Genomic DNA, 18,625 nt, shown 5'->3' with positions numbered 1-18,625 from the left:
GAGACAGAGAGCATGAGAAGAGAGGAGGGTCAGAGGGAGAAGCAGACTCCCCGCCGAGCAGGGAGCCTGATGCAGGACTCGATCCCGGGACTCCAGGATCATGACCTGAGCCGAAGGCAGTCGCCCAACCAACTGAGCCACCCAGGCGCCCCTCAGGGTCATGAGTTTAAGCCCCTGCACTGGGCTCCATGCTGGGCATGGAGCCTACTTAAATAATAATAACAACAACAACAACAATAACAAACACTGGGCTCTACATTGGATAAAGAAGCAAGTAAAGGGAGCTGATAGAAAAAGAGACAAGGAATTGAAAGTATTTATGTAAAAATTATGTAAAAAGGAAAAAGCTGAAATCTGGATATCTAATTTTAGTTATTTCAGAATTGAAGTGTTTGCTGCTGATAATAACCCATGGTGTGGTTATTCAAATAGTTAGCAAAGAGGGAGACATGAGGAGATAACTGGAGATAAGGAGACTGACGAAGTGAGACGCCAAGGCATTGGTGGGTGATCTGTATGGTCCTTGGAATCTTCCAGGATAATGGCAGGACTTGGGGTGAAGAAGATGCCAGGGCGCCTGGGTGGCTCAGCTGGTTAAACGACTGCCTTCGGCTCAGGTCATGATCCTGGAGTCCCTGGATCGAGTCCCACATCGGGCTCCCTGCTTGGCAGGGAGTCTGCTTCTCCCTCTGACCCTCCCGACCCTCCCCCCTCTCATGTGCTCTCTCTCTCTCAAATAAATAAATAAAATCTTTAAAAAAAAAGAAGAAGAAGAAGAAGAAGAAGATGCCAGAAAGCCATGAGCAAAAATCTTCCACTGAAAAGAAGTAGAAAGTGTTAGAGCACACCTAGCATGGTCCCATGCACATAGAAGCTGCTCCATAAGCCAAATTGATTGATTCTTGTAGTACATCTCTTCCACTACATTTTAGCTCCTTTAAGGTAATGGACTATGTCTTGTTTTTCTGTTGTGTATGGTGCTTTTCTTACAAAGTAATGAATCTTAGAACAGGAGGGACCTGCAAATCTTCTAGTGGTTTTCACACTTCAGTCTTCCAAGACTCTAGGAGCTCTATGGGGGGGGCGGGCCTCAGAAACTGCCTTTGGAGATGAGGAAAGATTGATGAGTGGGACTGGGAGCCCTCCACTCACATTTCAGCCAGAGAAGACCCACTTTATCGGTTTCATATGTGGAATTCTGTATAAGATTTTACTTCAGGAAAGGGGCCACAGCTAAAATGTTTGAAAACCACTGCTATTTAGCTAGTCTTCTTTCACAGAAGAGGTCTCTGAGACCTAGAGAACTGAAATGCCTATTCCGGTTACAGTCACATACTTAGCAAGTTATCAGCGAGACTGCAGGAAGTCCCAAGTCTCCTAACTCTGAGTCAGAGGTTACTACTTTTTCTACTTTGGAGAGGACATAGTCACAAATATCTCAAGGGCTAGAAGGTGCTGGGACACTTGGGTTCTAGGTAGTTGCTATGAAAGTGAGCTTTATGGTATTAAAAACTGCTCAGGACTCAGTCTTTGTATATGTATAACATGGGGTGGGATGGGAGAATGAAGTCCAATCTGTCTTGTTCTGGACTCTCTCCAGTGTCTAGAACAATGCCTTTAAAAATATTGAAATGAATGGAGATTTCCTCCTACCCCCACTGTGTACTTGCAGTCAAACCCAAAGTTGGACTTCCAATGGCAGCCCTAAGCTTACAGAGCCCAGCTGATCTCAGCGTGGGTTTGCTTTGTTAGGAAGCTTGGGCCCGAGAGCCCCTGGTAGCTTCCCTTGACCTTAATGCCTTAATGAGCTGTATTTTTTTCTAACACACTCTCATTCACCATCTCCTTGCATTCTTACTACCTTTACCAAGAAATATGTGGTAAGTGTTCAAGTTGACTTATGTTTCCAGTTCAACTTGACAGTGAATTTATATCCATTTCCCAGGCTACTGATAAATTTTTCCTCTTCCTCTAAACTATTTCTTTCCCAGTCCAATCCATTCAGTGAATAGCCCCTCCATTCACACAGTTGATCAAACCAAAACCTAAGGAGTCACTGTTGCTTCCTCCCCACATCTAAACCATCAACAAATCCTGTCAGTTCCACCATGAAAATATAGAATATTTAATCTGTTTATTTCTACTATATCTCCACTGCTACTACCCTACTCCATGACACTGGTATCACTCACTTAGACCATCACAATATCTTCTTAACTAACCTCCCTGCTTCCATACGTCTTTACCAATCCATTCTCCATAGAGCAGCCAAACTTTTTTTTTTTTTTAAAGATTTTATTTATTTATTTGAGAGAGAGAGAGAATGAGAGCACAAGAGGGGTTAGGGTCAGAGGGAGAAGCAGATTCCTCGCCAAGCAGGGAGTCTGATGCGGGACTCGATCCTGGGACTCAGGGATCATGACCTGAGCCGAGGGCAGACACTTAACCAACTGAGCCACCCACGTGCCCCAAAGTTTGCCTTTTGTTTCTAAATTACACATTTTCTCTTATATCTTTTGAAAGGATAAAGCCTGTTCTTTTTGGAGGGCATTTATTTAATGGATAATTGTCCTCAGGTATCAAGAGCACTTTAAATTCCCATATTCCAAGATATTGCTAATTCTCCTTAATCAACTAACAAAATCATGTGAGTGCTGTTAATTTATTCAGACCATTAATGAAGATGTAAAATGGCATCAGCCCCAGGATTGTGCCCTAGAGAGCGCTTGTTCATCATTCCGTCCAAGTCAGAGAAGACATACCGACTGTCTTCCTCTAAATATGGCTTTATAGGCACATCTCGTAGGCCCACCTGAGAGGAAGACCATTTAAACTTTATCTTTAAACTATGGAAACATAATGAAGGCTCCTTCTCTTCTTCCATGTCAGCATGGCCACTATGCAATTATAGAAGAAAATTACATTAGGTCTGGCTAATTTTACTCTTTATAAAGTCATTTATCCTTCTAAATGTAGGCACAAATCAAGTGCCTGCATAGATGTTAAGCCCAAATGACCAGTTCATATTTGCCATTTTTTTAAAAAAAGCTTTTTATTTTTAGGTACTTGTAGATTCACAATGCATACAGTTGTAAGAAATAATAGAGAGGTCCCATGAACCCTTTAATCAGTTTCTCCCATTGGTAACATCTTATAAAATTATAGTATAATATCATAACCTGGATATTGACATTGATACAGTCAAGGTACAGAACATTTCCTTCACCACAGAGATCCTTCTTGTTGTTCTTTTATAGACCCTCCCTCCTAACATTCCTCCCCCATCACCCACTTCTAACTCTAGGCCCTAGTCTAATTCAAATTAGTCTATTCTCCATTTCTGTAAGTTTTTCACTTCAAGAGTGTTATATAAATATAACATACAATATGTAGCCTTTTGGGGCTGGCCTTTTTTCACTCAACATAATTCTCTGGAGATTCTTCTAGATTTCTGTATCAACAATTGGATCCTTTTGACTGTTGTGTAGCGTTCCATAGTATGGCTGTTCCACAGTTTAACTGTTCATCCATTGAAAGACATCCAGTTTATTTCTAGTTTGGGCTGTTTTAAATGAAGCTGCTATAAATATTCAAGTTTTCATATGAACGTAATTGTTCATTTCTCTGGGATAAATCCCCAGGAGTGCAATTTCTGGCTCACATGGTAACCATATGTTTAGGGGTTTTTTGTTGTTTTTTAAGACATTGCTGAACTGTTTTCCCCCAGTGGCTGGGATATCATTTTACATTCCCACTAGCAATATAGGAGTGATCCAGTTTCTCTGCATCTTCTCTAGCATTTGGTATTGTCACTTGTAAATTTTAGCCATTCTGATAGGTGTATAGTGGTATCTCATTATAGTTTTAATTTGCATTTTCCTGAAGGCTAATAATGTTGAGTATCTTTTCGTGTGCTTATTTGCATCTGTCTGTCCTCTTTAGTGAAATCTCCTTCTGTGTCTTTGCCTATTTTCTAACGGGTTTGTTTTCTCACTGTTAAGTTTTGAGAGTTCTTTATGAATTCTAATATTAGTCCTTTGTCAGATATGTGATTTGCAAGTATTTTTTCCCAGTCCATTTCTTGTTGTTCACTCTTTTACGAGGATTATCTCAGCATGAAGTTTTTCATTTTTATGGTGTATCAGTCTTTCCTTTTATGGATCACACTTTCGGTGTTAAGTCTTAGAACTCTGCTGGTCTTGAAGACTCTCCTGTGTTTTATGTATATTTTTACAATTTAAGTCCATTTTGCATTTGAGTTTTTATTTTGATTATTGTACTTTTCAGTTCCAAAATTTCCATTCGGTTCTTCCTTATATTTTCTATTTCTGTGCCAAGATTTTCTAGTTCTTTTCTGAGACTTTGCATTTTTTCATGTATTTCAATTGTGTTCATAAGTGCTCATCAAAGCATTTTTATAATGGCTGATTAAAAATCTTTGTCAGATAATTCTGACATGTTGGTTTTATCATCTATTTTTACCTTTTTTCATTTTCCTGGGTTTTGGTATGAAGAGTAATTTTAGATTAAAATCTGAATATTTTGGGTATTATGAAACTCTAGATCTTATTTAAGCCTTCAGTTTAACTGGCTTCTTCCGATACCACTCTGGCAGGGGGAGTAGGAGGGTGCTATCTCCTACTACCACCCAGGTGGGTGGTACAAGTCAAGCTTCCCCACTCAAACTCCATGGGACACCCAAGGAAAGGGGGACTCCTCATTACTGCTGGTGAAGGTGGGAGGCCTATGCTTATACTGCTCTGGCTGTGAGAGGGAGGAGTGCCTTGTTACTGGTATCCACTGGGTCTCCATGATACCACATGGAGGTGGGTAAGGGTGGTCTTGTTAGTGAAAGTCCTTACTCTCCACTAGGCCTCCTCTGACACTACCCCAGTGGAAAGGGAGAAAGGTATCTCCTCACTGCCAGGTGGGGGTGAAAGTCCAGACTCCCTGTGTCTATTACTGCCTGGCAGGGATGAAAGTCCCTGCTCCCTGTTGGCTTGTGACACCACCCCAATGGGGGTGCTTCATTATAGCCTGGCGGAGGTGGGAGTATAGGCTCCCAACCTGACCTTGGCTGACATGGGTGAGGGTGGGGCCACAGTTTTTTTTCTGTGGTGTTTGGCTGCTGGAATAAAGCTGTTAAAACCCAGGAAGCTCACAGTCATGTCACTCCTCAGGTCCTAAGTACCCTAGTTGGTCTACCTTCTCTGTACCTTTCAGAGTCTTCTTTTTTTTTCTTAAAGATTTTTTTATTATTATTATTTATTTGACAGAGAGAAAGACAGTGAGAGAGGGAACACAAGCAGGGGGAGGGGGAGAGGGAGAAGCAGACTCCCCGCTGAGCAGAGAGCCCGATGCAGGACTCAATCCCAGGACCCTGGGATCATGACCTGAGCCAAAGGCAGACGCTTAATGACTGAGCCACCCAGGCACCCCTCAATGTCTTCTTATGTTTGTTTTATATATAATGCCCGGGCTTTTAGTTGTACTTGTGGGAGAAACAGGGAAAAGTAGGTTGACTCCATTTTTCTGGAAGCAGAAGTCGGTTTTTCCATTTTAATAATTATGAGGTATATGTTTGCATTTTCTGCAGTCTTCAAGTGTATCTGGCTTCCACTGGGAGTAGGAAAAGGAAAAGAGTTTATGGAGGATGGAAAAAATGATTGTTATTTTATCAGAAATTTATTTTTAAAGCATTTTAGTCTTTCATATTGTTTTATATAGTTTGAGTATATTATCTTTTTTTATTTCTTTTTTTAAACTTTGAGAGAGAGAGAGAGAGCAGGTGAGAGAGCACAAGCAGGGGGAGCAGTGGAGGGAGAGGGAAAAGCAGGCTCCCCACTGAGCAGGGAGCCCAATGCAGGGCTCGATCCTAAGACCCTCGGATCCTGACCTGAGCTGAAGGCAGACACTTAAACCAACCAAGCTACACAGGTGCCCTGAGTATATTATCTTTAAAAACCTGCTGAATTGGGGCACCTGGGTGGCTCAGCTGGTTAAGTATCCGACTCTTGATTTCAACTCAGGTCATGATCTCAGGGTCATTGCATCAAGCCCTGTGTTGGGCTCTGCACTGGGCGTGGAGCCTGCTTAAGATTCTCTCTCTCCCTCTCCCTCTGCCCCACCCCTCCCCTTCCTCTTGCACTCTCTTTCTCTCTCTCTCTCGCAAAAACAAAAACAAAAACCTGCTGAGTTCAAAATAAAATAAAATATTTAATTCTTTTTTTTGTACAATGCTAAAGGAATTATAATTTTTCTCCTGTTCTTTTCCAGTTTTTTCTATATATACATTTCCCATGGTATTATGTATGTTTATATACATTTCCCATGGTATTATGTATGTTTATTCACATATACATACATATATATAGTTTATTGTTGTACCATTTTATTTTAATAAGTATTTTTCATGTTGGTGAATTGTCTTTATACCACTTTCAAGTTGATTTATCTTTAATTCTCTTAGCCATTTCTGTGTCTCCATTTATTTATTTATTTATTTTTAAAGATTTTATTTATTTAGTAGAGAGCGAAAGAGAGAGAAACAGCATGAGAGGGGAGAGGGTCAGAAGGAGAAGCAGGTTCCCCGCCGAACTGGGAGCCAGATGAAGGACTTGATCCCAGGACTCCAGGATCACAACCTGAGCCAAAGGCAGTCGCTTAACCAACTGAGCCACCCAGGTGCCCCTATGTCTCCATTTAATCACTGTTTTAAATAGTATGCTTATGAGCATTATTATACATTCAGCTCTTTTCTTCTTATGAATTATTCTATTGCAGTAAATTTATTGGTATTCAATTATTCAGTCAAAGGGTCTGAACATTTTTATGGCTCTTGATCTGAATTGCCAAATTGCGTTCTTGAAGAATTTGAGCACCAACTATAATTTGTGAAGCATGCTATCTAAGCTCTGAGGTAGCTGAAATAAATTTAAAATGAACGAATAAAAATAAACTCGGCATGTTTGTGTCATCCACACTGTCTGACCGTTGAAGGTACATTCCTTCCCCTTGGCTTCTGCGGCTCACAGTATCTTGATTTTTCCTCCTCCCTCTCTAGCTTCTCAACATCCCCTCCTGGCTCTCATTCCTCTTGCTTGTTCCTTACAGGTCTTCAGGCGTCTGTCTACAATGGTCTTCCTTCTCTCACTTTCTCCCTTCTCCTTGGCTCCTGTTACCCGATCCCAAGGCTGCTGCTCACATTCTTCTATATCTGTATGTTCTCCAGAGGCATCTCTCCAGTCTATATTCACATTCCCCCTTCTTGGTCTACCATCCACTTGCCTATTTGCCCCAGTCAGAAATCCAGGTGTCATCCATTTTTCCTTTTTTTCCCTCTCCTGTCACATCCAATTCATGACATTTTATCAATATTGTCTTCTAAATATCTCTAGAATCCACTGCTTGTTTCCATCCCCACCATCCTTTCTAGTCATCATTGTTTATCACATGGACCACTAACAATCTCTGGTTTCCCACCACGTGGCATCCAAATGATCTTTCTAAAGGACATTCTTTTGCCTCTAGGCTTTTATCCATTTTATTTATTAAGTCATCCTGGAACACCTTTATTTTTTTCTGTTCCCATCTATACCAGCACCCAACATACACACACACATACCAGTATGCACACACCTGGGGGCGCCTGGGTGGCTCAGTCGTTAAGCGTCTGCCTTCAGCTCAGGTCATGATCCCAGGGTCCTGGGATCGAGCCCCACGTCGGGCTGGCTCCCTGCTCCTCTGAAAGCCTGCTTCTCCCTCTCCCACTCCCCCTGCATGTGTTCCCTCTCTGGCTGTGTCTCTCTGTCAAATAAATAAATAAATACAATCTTAAAAACAAAACAAACAAAAAAACCCAAGTATGCATACACCTGTACCTTTATGTTTGCTTGGTTTGTGCCTAGTCATCCATCAAGCCTCAGATTACTTACTACTAGTGTAATCTACTCAGTTATCGTCCTTATTTCTCACTGAATTGTACACCCTTTAGGGCAGGGATTATGTCCTGTTATAGCCCCAGTGCTTGCCAAAGTGCCTGGAGCTTATTGAATAATTAAAAAAAAATCTTTACAAGCTGTGTCTGCCCAATGCCATACTTAATGTTGAAAAAGTGAAAAGCTCCCTTAAACTGGTTGATTTGGTATAAACAAAAATCTCTGATGGGTCATCTCCCTGAATGTGAGTAAAAAAAAATGACTCATTTGTTTTTAAATTTTATTTATAAGAATAAGATAACTGTTCTGCTACAGAATTCAAGTTGAAAAATTCGCTTTCAGTACTGGTTGATTTTTTTTTCCCATCCGTATTCTGCTACTATAATGAGCATTTTGACAGTTTTCTGTTGTTATATTTGTACCAAGTCCTGAACAAGGAGAAAGTAAGCAGAAAGAAATTGCAGAGGAGCCAGTAAAGGAGGGCACTTTGCCAAGAGAGAGGCAGAAGGAGGAAGACTCACAACAGAACCAAGATTTGAAGGGTGAAGGACAGCAGTTGACCTTGAAGCCTGAGAAAATCGTGAGGCTTAGAGAAGAGCTGAATCATATAAATCAGAGCTCCCTGCAGTCTCAGAGCTCGGGGGAGAGTTCAGACAGTAGTGCCCAGGTAGGTGCTGTCAACACGCACTCTTTCTAGGTCCATATCCTCTGGCCAGCTGTGGATGTAAGCACCATTTTTATATCAACATTAATGTATGTTGTTAAGCAAGATCGTCACCATGGCCTGAATGGTAATAAAATAGCAACCAGAATCGGAACTAAGCCCGTCAGCAGACGCACTGTGTTCTAAAGGGTTCTTAGGCTCCATTTAGTTCTCAGCAGGAAGAAATGCTGATTGGTCCTCAACATCTGCCCCGGGGAGGCAGCATAGGGAGGGGCAGGATCTGTGCCACATTTTCTATTCATCGTGCCTGACTTAGAATTACAAAATAGTTTGGGTGGGCAAAAGCCCACAAACTTGGAATTGTTTTAAGTATGGCTTTTTCTATTTACTCAAGATCCACCTGCTGAAGAAATCAGGGAGTGACTGCCAACCACACCTCAGCTCTTACACCTCAATTTTGCAGGTTCCCTCTTGTACAAATTAAGATTTCCCTACACATACCTTTCTAGGAATTATCTTGAGATCCACAGAGGGAGGCCTTTGTACACATTCACAAACCAACTTTATTTTTTTTTTTTTTTTTTTTTTTTTTTTTTTTAAGATTTTATTTATTTATTTGACAGAGACAGAGACAGCGAGAGCAGGAGCACAAGCAGGGGGAGTGGGAGAGGGAGAAGCAGGCTTCCCGCTGAGCAGGGAGCCCGATGTGGGACTCGATCCCAGGACCCCGGGATCATGACCTGAGCCGAAGGCAGACGCGTAACGACTGAGCCACCCAGGCGCCCCACAAACCAACTTTAAAAGACTGATAATACACATTTAAAAATGGCTTCAAGTATACATAGGAAAAAAAGGCAGAGTAATAGTAAAGGAAGTCAAAAGGATATTTGAAAAGAGATTCAAATATAGGGTCTGAAAATGAGGCAGGTCACAGTAAAGAAGGAAAATAGATCCCTGAAAGGAGATTCAGATACGTTTGAAAGAGAAGGGAGCCATTGCATTTATTCAGAAGACCAAAGGGGAGTATGACATCAAATGTTCAAAAAGAGGTTAATTTTAAATCCCCCAGACAGTTCCTTTATTGGGCAGTGAGCAGTGTGGGAGGCTTGGGCAGAGGCTGCACACTGTGGTCACAAAGATGATAAAATCTTGACTTATGAGCTTAAAATGATCAATGCACTTACAGAACAATGAGTTGGAGAGTATGACAAGTAACACCCTGGTTCATTTATTAATTTTATTTAATGTACCCTTTCTCATTACTTGAAGAATCATCTGTCAATACCCAGGAGGGAGGTGAAAAACGATTAAATATATAAAAATTATATGGGGGCATCTGGGAGAAGAGCCACTTTGTGAAAAGACAAATGGTCCTATATACCACATAGCCTCTAGGGTTTTACTGAATTCTTGCAGAGTTCAGTAATTTTGTTCCATAGTAATGACTTTGAATGATTGAAAGAAGGGTAAGTTGCTCTTACTTGCTTATCTAACCTTTATTAATGGAGTATTTATGACGTGCCAGGCCCTGTGTTAGGACACATACCGCAGGAAACAAGATAGATGTGGGCCTCATGGGAAAAAATAACATATTTATATTTTGAACTTTACATGTCCCAAAGTGGTATCACACACACTATTTCATTTACTTCTTTAAGCAGGCAAGGAAGAAAAGACATTTTAGGCGGATGTTTGGTTTTTTTCTTCAGGGTTCTGTGCAATGATAATTTCAGAAACTTTTTCTGTGTAGAGGTTACTTTGACGTACTGGTGGCTATAAATTGTTCTGCCTTTTAGTTCTTGTGTATGTGAAGTTTTTGGTCTTCACCCCTGTTGTCGGATTATTGTCTAGTGCCTAGCTGCTTATTGCTGTATCTTCTTAATCTCATAACATACACATTTAAGCAACTATAGCTTGAGACCAGATATTAAACTTTAAAGAATGCATATAGATGGTAAATACATAGAAAAAGAACTGTGAGAGCCTCTTTTATGAGTAAGTAGGTGAGCCCTATTGTTCATATGTATCTGTGACATCATTTGTGACTGTGATTGCCTTTGGTGGCTTAATTTCTGCTGTTCAACAGCATTCCAGGTAAGGTTGTAATAGCTGAATTCAAGATTATTACTTCCCCAATGTTTATGAAACAAACTGGAATCACCAATACTTAGCTTAATTTTATAGGTTTAAAAATCTAGCTTCATGTTTGTCCATGACATTATCGAATATTTGCTCTGTTCCAGGCACTATACTAAATACCTTGTGTGTATTAAGCAACACAACAAGAAAGGATATTATTATTGCCACTTTACAGATGAGGAAACTGAGGCTTTAGAGAGGTTAAATAATTTTCCCAGAATGACACATTGTGGTGGAACCTGGGTCTGTCTACTCTAGAACTTGACCTCTTAACCCCTATGTCATTTGCTTCCCCTTGCTGAGAAATTCAAAGAAAGCATACAGTTCTCATGTAAAGCTAATTTCCTAAGGAAGGCTGGCAAGCTGTCTCCCAAAAGCCCTCCAGGGTGTCTGTTATCGATTACCTTGGTGAATTTATTCGGTGTTTGGCCCTTAGGCTTGCAGCTTCCAAAACTTGATGCATTAATCCCCCTAGAATAGATCTGTGTCTTGGGGATAAACTCACATTAAACCAAACTTTCAAGACTATAGGGTAAGACTGGAATGTCAGTTAATTATTATCTGTAATAATTATAAATAACACTTGAACATGTTTAAATGAACAACACATTCACCTGTAGAGAGCTGAGAAAGACAAATCCAAATCTGAAGGATGTTTGATGAGTAGGGAGTCTGAACAAGTGGACTTGGTTTGATGATTGACAGCTTCACGGGCTGGATAGCCTGTTCCATCCACATCCACTGGATGAGAGTATTTAAGGCTTATAGGCTTTAATTGTTTCCACAAAAGGAATGATCTTGTCGTCGGGACCAGTATATGGATTTGGTTCATATTAAGTTTTTATTGTATGAAGATAATATTTAAAAATATTAAAAGCTAGATCTTAAGCCTATAAAATTAAGATAATTAATGGTTGTTTCAATTTGTTTCATTTTAATTCTTAAGGAATTATGAATTGAAGAGACATTATGATGGATCATCTGGTCTTATGCCTTTTATTTGCAGATGAGTCAGCTGAGACTCAGAGAGAATAACTGGCTTAATAAATCTGTTGATTGGTCAAGAAAGGACGCTTAAGTACTTTACTTTGCACTCCTACATGGTTCCCAGTAGCCTGAGTGAGTCTAAATGCCTCCGTAGTAACTTTCTGCCAGGAAGCAATTTACGTGGTGGGGGAAAAAGAGAGACTCTTTATGTGGGCCACTCGACTGGCTAACTGGTAGCTTCTTTACTAGTTATTTGCCTTTCATGAAAAATAATTTGCATTTCTACTCTGGCTAAGTGACTTGACTAGAAAACGTGGGCAAGAAGAACTATTGTTCTGGCTTTTCTCATCTTCAAAACAGGCTAAAAACTTCTGTACGTTGGTATAAAGGGGGCGCTTCTCTTATATAACCCTGGGCGTGTTCAGTGGCCATCTGGGCTACTGGTTACTAATTGATTATTAAAAGCTGCCGTCTGATAGTTAAATAAGAAGCTAGACAGGTGATCAAGGGTTTCCAGGCTTCCGGAGAACTCTTGTTTTCAGATGGAAGCAGAAGGCAGTTAAAATAAAGATGGGTAGCACCCACAGTACTTAGTAATGTTATTGAGTGCTTATTGTGTGCTAGGCATCGTGCTAAATGCTTGCATGCATTATCTTACTTACCCTTTACTGCATCCAGCAGTTATCATTATTATCCCCATTTTCAGATGAAGGAAATGAAAAGGAGAGAAACTAATTAACTTCTTCAAGATAGATTCAGGACTGAAAGTAATTCCAAAGCTAGGGTTCTTAATAATTACATTATAATTCCATTAAAGAATTTTTTCTAGGGATCTTAGACACTTGAAGCTCTAGCATAAGCAAATTGGATTTAGACTGCCTTTTTGACTAAACCAAGACAGGAATTAAAGGGCTTTACAGGACTTGGGGAATTCTGTGTTACAATTCTGTTGCAAGCAAGAGAGAACTAGACTAATGACATGGGATTTCCAGTAAGTCATGGGCAGGAAGTACACTGGACCAGGACTCAGGAAACTCTAAATATATGTTATCTATTGCATTGGATAAGGTTGAATTCTTTATCTACATAGCACACCTATGTGAGCCTATCTTTTAGAAAACCCCACGATTCCTCCTTTGGTCAAGGTGGTTTTATTGCCCTGGAGACCTGCAGGAGGGTGTGTGGTTGTTGAATAGTAACTGAAGAAGAATCATGTGATAGTAACAGGAAAGCAATGAGGAAGACTGGGAATTTAAGATCTCCTTCTAAATGTTCTCTTTCTTTTTGCCAACAGATGCCACACTCACACACACACTGTATACACATTCACGCTTTCCTTCTTCACATATTGGCTCTTTGAACTCCCCATTTAAAGCATGTCTTACCCTAAAATGGTTCATGCTTCTGTTTCCCTTCATTGTTATGAAAAATAAGAAAGTTAGTTGTCTATGCTTAACTGCTTTGCTCAAATAATTTCGTTGATATTTTCACTCTAAAATAACAGGAGTTAAATTATATGAACATGTACCAAATGGCCATAAGTATAAAAAAGAGTAATTTGCTGGAGGTAAGCCAACTCCAAGAATATTTACGTTTGAATAATCATGTTCTGACATTTCTGCTTCTGACAGCTGGAACACATGTTTTAGCAATATTCTTTCAAACGGCCCATGTTTCTCTTTTAAAATGTTTGCTTAGTATCCATCATCTGGAGAAAAACTGAAATACCAGCGGCAAGAGGATGTACAACAGCTTCATCAGAATTTTCACCGGCTCCAGATTCTGTGCAACTCAGCTGAAAAAGAGCTCCGGTATGATCGAGGAAAGAACTTGGACTTGAAACAGCATAATAGTTTACTTCAGGAAGAAAGCATTAAGGTAATTCTAGTGGGCATAGCCTGGATCAGAGAGTCCAGTTGCTAATTGGCCCTGGGGATAAACGAATTCGAATTCCCCAACTGCAATATTTGTGACAGGACCCCCAGATGTGTGGGCAGTGTGAGCACTCTGACTTTGCCCTACCAAGTAGGTACACAGTTCAGTTGTTTCTCTGCTGCTGAAGGCGTGTGTATATATATATATATTTTTTTTTAAAGATTTTATTTATTTATTTGAGACAGAGAGAATGAGAGAGAGAGAGAGAGCACATGAGAGGGGGGAGGGTCAGAGGGAGAAGCAGGCTCCCTGCCGAGCAGGGAGCCCGATGCAGGACTCGATCCCGGGACTCCAGGATCATGACCTGAGCCGAAGGCAGTCGCTTAACCAACTGAGCCACCCAGGCGCCCAAGGCGTGTGTATATTGTCAACTTATAAATGTGACAAACTTTTTTAAGTTACATAATCTTTTGAAATCATTAGCTAAAACTTTTAACACTTACTAAATTTGAATGACCTGACCCCAAACGCTGGAGGTCCTGCCCTAGTTCTATCTATAGACTTATTTATCCCCAAGAGATTTATCTATTATTATTGGTTGAATCAAATATCAACTGCTCCGAGGTACAATTCATAGGAGGGCGACTTGTTCTATCAGAAAGTTAGGAGGACATTCCCCAAACATGCTTGTTTTAAAATAACCTATGTAGAACTGTCATCCACAGAGTTCATCTAAATTTTATGAACCACATAAATATTCAAACTGAACCATCAGGTAAAATAGTGCTTCTTTTTAATTGAAGTTCAATCCTGTAAACATATATTAAGGACCTAGTTTCTATAAGTCCCTATCTAAAGTTCTGGAACTCAACATTCAACAAATATGTACTGATCATCAGTCACAATCTAGGCAGGCAATCTTGTTGATACTGAGGGTTTAACGGTAGATAGAACCGATAGAGTTCTTATCCCCTGGTCAGTAGGAGTCCATGGGTCAAATCCTGCCTGCCTCTTGTTTTTGTAAATAAAGCTTTATTGGCACACAGCCACACCTGTTTGTTTACATATTATGGATGGCTGCTTTTGCCTTGTAATAGCAGATTTGAGTAGTTCTGACAGAGACCACGTGGCCCACAAAGGCTAAAATATTTACTCTCTGGCCCTTTATAGGAAAATTCGTCATACCTAGTGTAGCATGAACAAAGTACCTTCTTCAAAAAGTGACCTAAAAATGGATTAAGAAAGGTCCCTATTTTTTAGGAACTCAATCTAGTAGGGGAGATACAGAGGAAAACAAGTAGTCATTTATGTCAAACTTCAAGGGAGCCCCTTCTAGAAAGTCCTAGTATTCCAGGGTTATTTGAAGAAACCTCTTCCTTATCCTCACCCTTCATGATTTTTTGAATATTGACCACATTCTCTCAAGCCTTTGTAGTTTTAAATTAAATTCCAAATCTTTATCATATTTCCTTGTAAGACAGCCTTTCACTTTTCCTTTCAAACACATTTCTGAGATCATTTTAACTGTCTAACTCTGAACACATTCAAGCAATACTACATCTTTCTCAAGGTGTAATGACCAGAGCAACACAGATTATGACACCTCATCTGTGGTTGGCACCCTGGAAACCCTAGAAATGTTTGTTGAATTAATGAGTGAGTCCTTCAGTGATGGGTAAATGATAGATTGGTAAAAGGAGAAGATATTTTTTGTTCTGTTTTAAATCCCTTTCATGGTGAGGTAAAATACTGGACATTTCAATAGTGAGACATCAGTGTTTTGGCTGGTTCCTTAAGCCAGGCACCTAAATGGAGTCATATATAATAACCAACTACCTTTTATTGACAGTTTGTCCACTTTATCTCTTATAAACCTCCCTACAGCCCTGACCCCAGGGTCAGCATTTTATAGATGAGAAACTGTCCAAGGTTGCAAAGCTAACACATCGTGGAGTCAGAATTTAAGTCCAAGTCTGTTTCTCTCCTGTGATTCTCTTTCCATATTACACCTCTCCTCAATTTGGGATCATCTAGGAACCTCAGCTTTGCAAACTTAGAGCTCACTTTTTAAAATCCAGTCAGAGATGATCAAACTCTGGGTTTCTGGCTAACATTAGACATACTTACTGATTAAGAAACTAGAGTATTAATGTATTGCCTTTAAACCATTTTATTATGACATAGGAAACTCAGAAAGTACATAAAACATGAATATATAGTTTAACAAATTGTTGTAAAGTGATCACCCATATAACCCCCACCCAGGATGAGAAACAGTACATTGCCCACATACTAACAGCCCCTGCCTGCCTCTTTCCCATTGTAATCCCATCACCTTCCCATTTTAGCAGTAACCACTAATTTTGATAATAACCCTCTTGCTTTACTTTATAGTTTCACCACCCATGTATGAATCTCACACAATATAGCTCAGTTTTGCCTATTCTTGAGTATTTTACAAATATAATCAATCAGTATATGCACCTTGTGTCTCTCTTCTTATGACCTACTTTGTTGGGAAGGTTCACCCACATGGTGGCGTATAGCTATTGTTCATCCATTTTCTTTGCAGTATAGTATTCCACCACAAAAAATTGCCATTCTTTATTCTTTCCATGGTTTATGGACATCTTGTATGTTTCCAGCTTGGGGCTATTAAGAAGAATGCTAGAGGCTTGCAGAGCTTCAGACAGAGAACTGCTCTGCCACCAACACTGAGACACCATACTGGATCCCCTTACTAGTGCTTGAATACCCAAACCTAAAGCTAAAGAAGCCCTCCTAGATGCACGTCATTGGCAATAATAGTGTTTGCTCCACTGTCATCTCATTCCATCATCACCAGCATGACCAAAATGCTGCATGTTAGCTCTATGACTATGATCACAGGTCCCAGAGGCCTTTAGCTTTCTTGGCCTATGGCGGAGGTGGACAATATATTATGAAAGGACTTGTACCTTTTCTATTTACAGTAAGAAGTTTAGGTCTCATAACCCTGAACTAATCAAATGCACCAAATATTCCAACACTTGATTTCTTCTTTTCCTTGATTTCTTTGTTTCTTTTCCTGTTCATTAGATCTGCCTGTGTCTTGCCGAGTTTTTCACGGCTACATTGTTCTTTTTTTTTTAACCTCCTAATCCCCTTCACCTTTGTGCCCATCCCCCCACCTCCCTCTGGTAATAACCAGTTTGTTCTTTGTATTTATGAATTCCTTTCTGTTTTGTTTTGTGTTGCACATTCCACATATAAGTGAAATCATGTATCTTTTTCTATATGTGGCTACATTGTTCTTGGAAAATGAAAGTTCCTATCTAATGGGTTAGAGTGCCTTTTGAGAGGACATCAAGATTTAATAGGGTTTAATTTCTTCATTTCTCTGCACATTCATTTCTACTATGTTTAATAAATTATTTTGGTCATTTTTACATGTCTGTTAACATTTTTAGAGATGGCATATCTGGTCTTCAGAAATTAATATAAAAGCAGGTATCATAAGCTTAGCGCTCTGGATGCTTGAGCAGCTTTTATCCAAGGACCTTTGCTTTTAAACAGCATAAGAGTACATTATTTCAGATATGTTCATTTATTGAACATAAGACTCTTTCCTAAATAGTGAGATATACAAAAGGATCTGAGTAATGCCTCTACTTTTTAAAAACTGCTGCTGTGAACACCCATGTACATACATCCTGATGTCCATCCATAGTATGTATTTCTCTAGGAAGAGAGTGGGAGTGGAATTATTGCATCATAGTTTATATATTACTTCAATTCCTGCTAAAGGTATATATGCCCACCAGCAGGTATGAAGGTCCATATTGCTCCACATCCTCACCAACTCTTGACACTGTCAGACTTGACATTTTTGCTAATCTCATATATGTGTATCATGGTAGCTCCTAGCAGTTTTAATGTGCATTTCCCTGTTTACAAATGAAGCTGAGCAGCTTTCTATATATTTATTTGACATTTGAGTTCCTATTTTGTGAAGCACCTGTTCAAGATTTTGTTTGCTTTTCTTTGGGGCTTCTGTCTTTTTCATTTTCCCATTAATTTATAGGAATTCTTTATATATGAAGCCTTCATCAGGTGTGTATTACAAACATCTTCTACCCTATGGCTTATTTTTTCACTCTCTAAATATATGTTTTGAGGGATGCTGGGTGGCTCAGTCAGTTGGGTGTCTGCCTTCAGCTCAGATCATGATTCTAGTGAGATCAAGCCCTGCATCGGGCTCCCTGCTCAGTGGGGAGTCTGCTTCTCCCTCTCCCTCTGCTTCTCCTCTTTGCTCCTGCTCTCTCTCTCTCTCTCAAATAAATAAATAATCTTTAAAAAAAAAAAAAGAGATCTTTGTCGACCTCAAAGACATAAAGATATTCTCCTACATGACTGTATTGTTACCTGGGTCATAAGAATATTGGTACATATGTGGTCTGTTTCCAAGCTCTCTATTCTGTTCCATTGTCCTATTTTGTCTATTCTTGTGCCATTAACATGCTACCTTAATTACTTTAGTTTTATGTAAATCTTAATATTTGATAGAGCACATCTTTTCATCTTGTGGTTCTTGTTCTAGGATGCCTTGGCTATTCTTGGCCACTTGAAATTCTATATAAATTTTGTCAACAGCTTTTCAAGTTACATGCATATACCCACACGTACTCACACACACACATATATACATACATAACCTTTTTGGATTTATACACTGAATTTATACACCAAATCTATGGATAAATTTGGGAAGAATTTAAATCTTTATAATATCGAATCCTCTATGAAATGTGTGTATTATATTTAGGTCTTCTTTAATTTCTCCCAATATCATAATTTTCTTTGTGGAGGTCTTATACATCTTTTGTTAGACATATTCCTAGGTGCTGATACTTTCCATACTATTGTAAATGGTAAATTTTTAAAAATCTCATTTTCTAACTATTGCTAATACATAAAAATGCAATAATTTTTTTCTAATAAAAGCCTTGGCATACTTTTAAATTACCTCTTATAATTTATGTTT

At 39.5% G+C, this 18,625-nt stretch overlaps 1 protein-coding gene across 1 annotated transcript in view; it reads left to right on the top strand.

Moving 5' to 3' along the window:
- Positions 1–18,625, top strand: part of CCDC30 (coiled-coil domain containing 30) — a 121,668-nt gene that overhangs the window by 66,192 nt on the left and 36,851 nt on the right. Inside the window, 1 exon segment of the mRNA XM_064589322.1 lies at positions 13,426–13,605. Within this exon segment, the coding sequence (XP_064445392.1) occupies positions 13,426–13,605 (180 nt within the window).

This window comes from Mirounga angustirostris, unplaced genomic scaffold (genome assembly GCF_029215605.1).
Source record: "Mirounga angustirostris isolate CCGP_5_RB_7025 unplaced genomic scaffold, mMirAng1.0.hap1 SCAF_4, whole genome shotgun sequence".
Taxonomy (NCBI): Eukaryota; Metazoa; Chordata; class Mammalia; order Carnivora; family Phocidae; genus Mirounga; species Mirounga angustirostris.
Note: the sequence above shows the minus strand (reverse complement) of the source record. Positions and strands in the feature narration are given on the sequence as shown.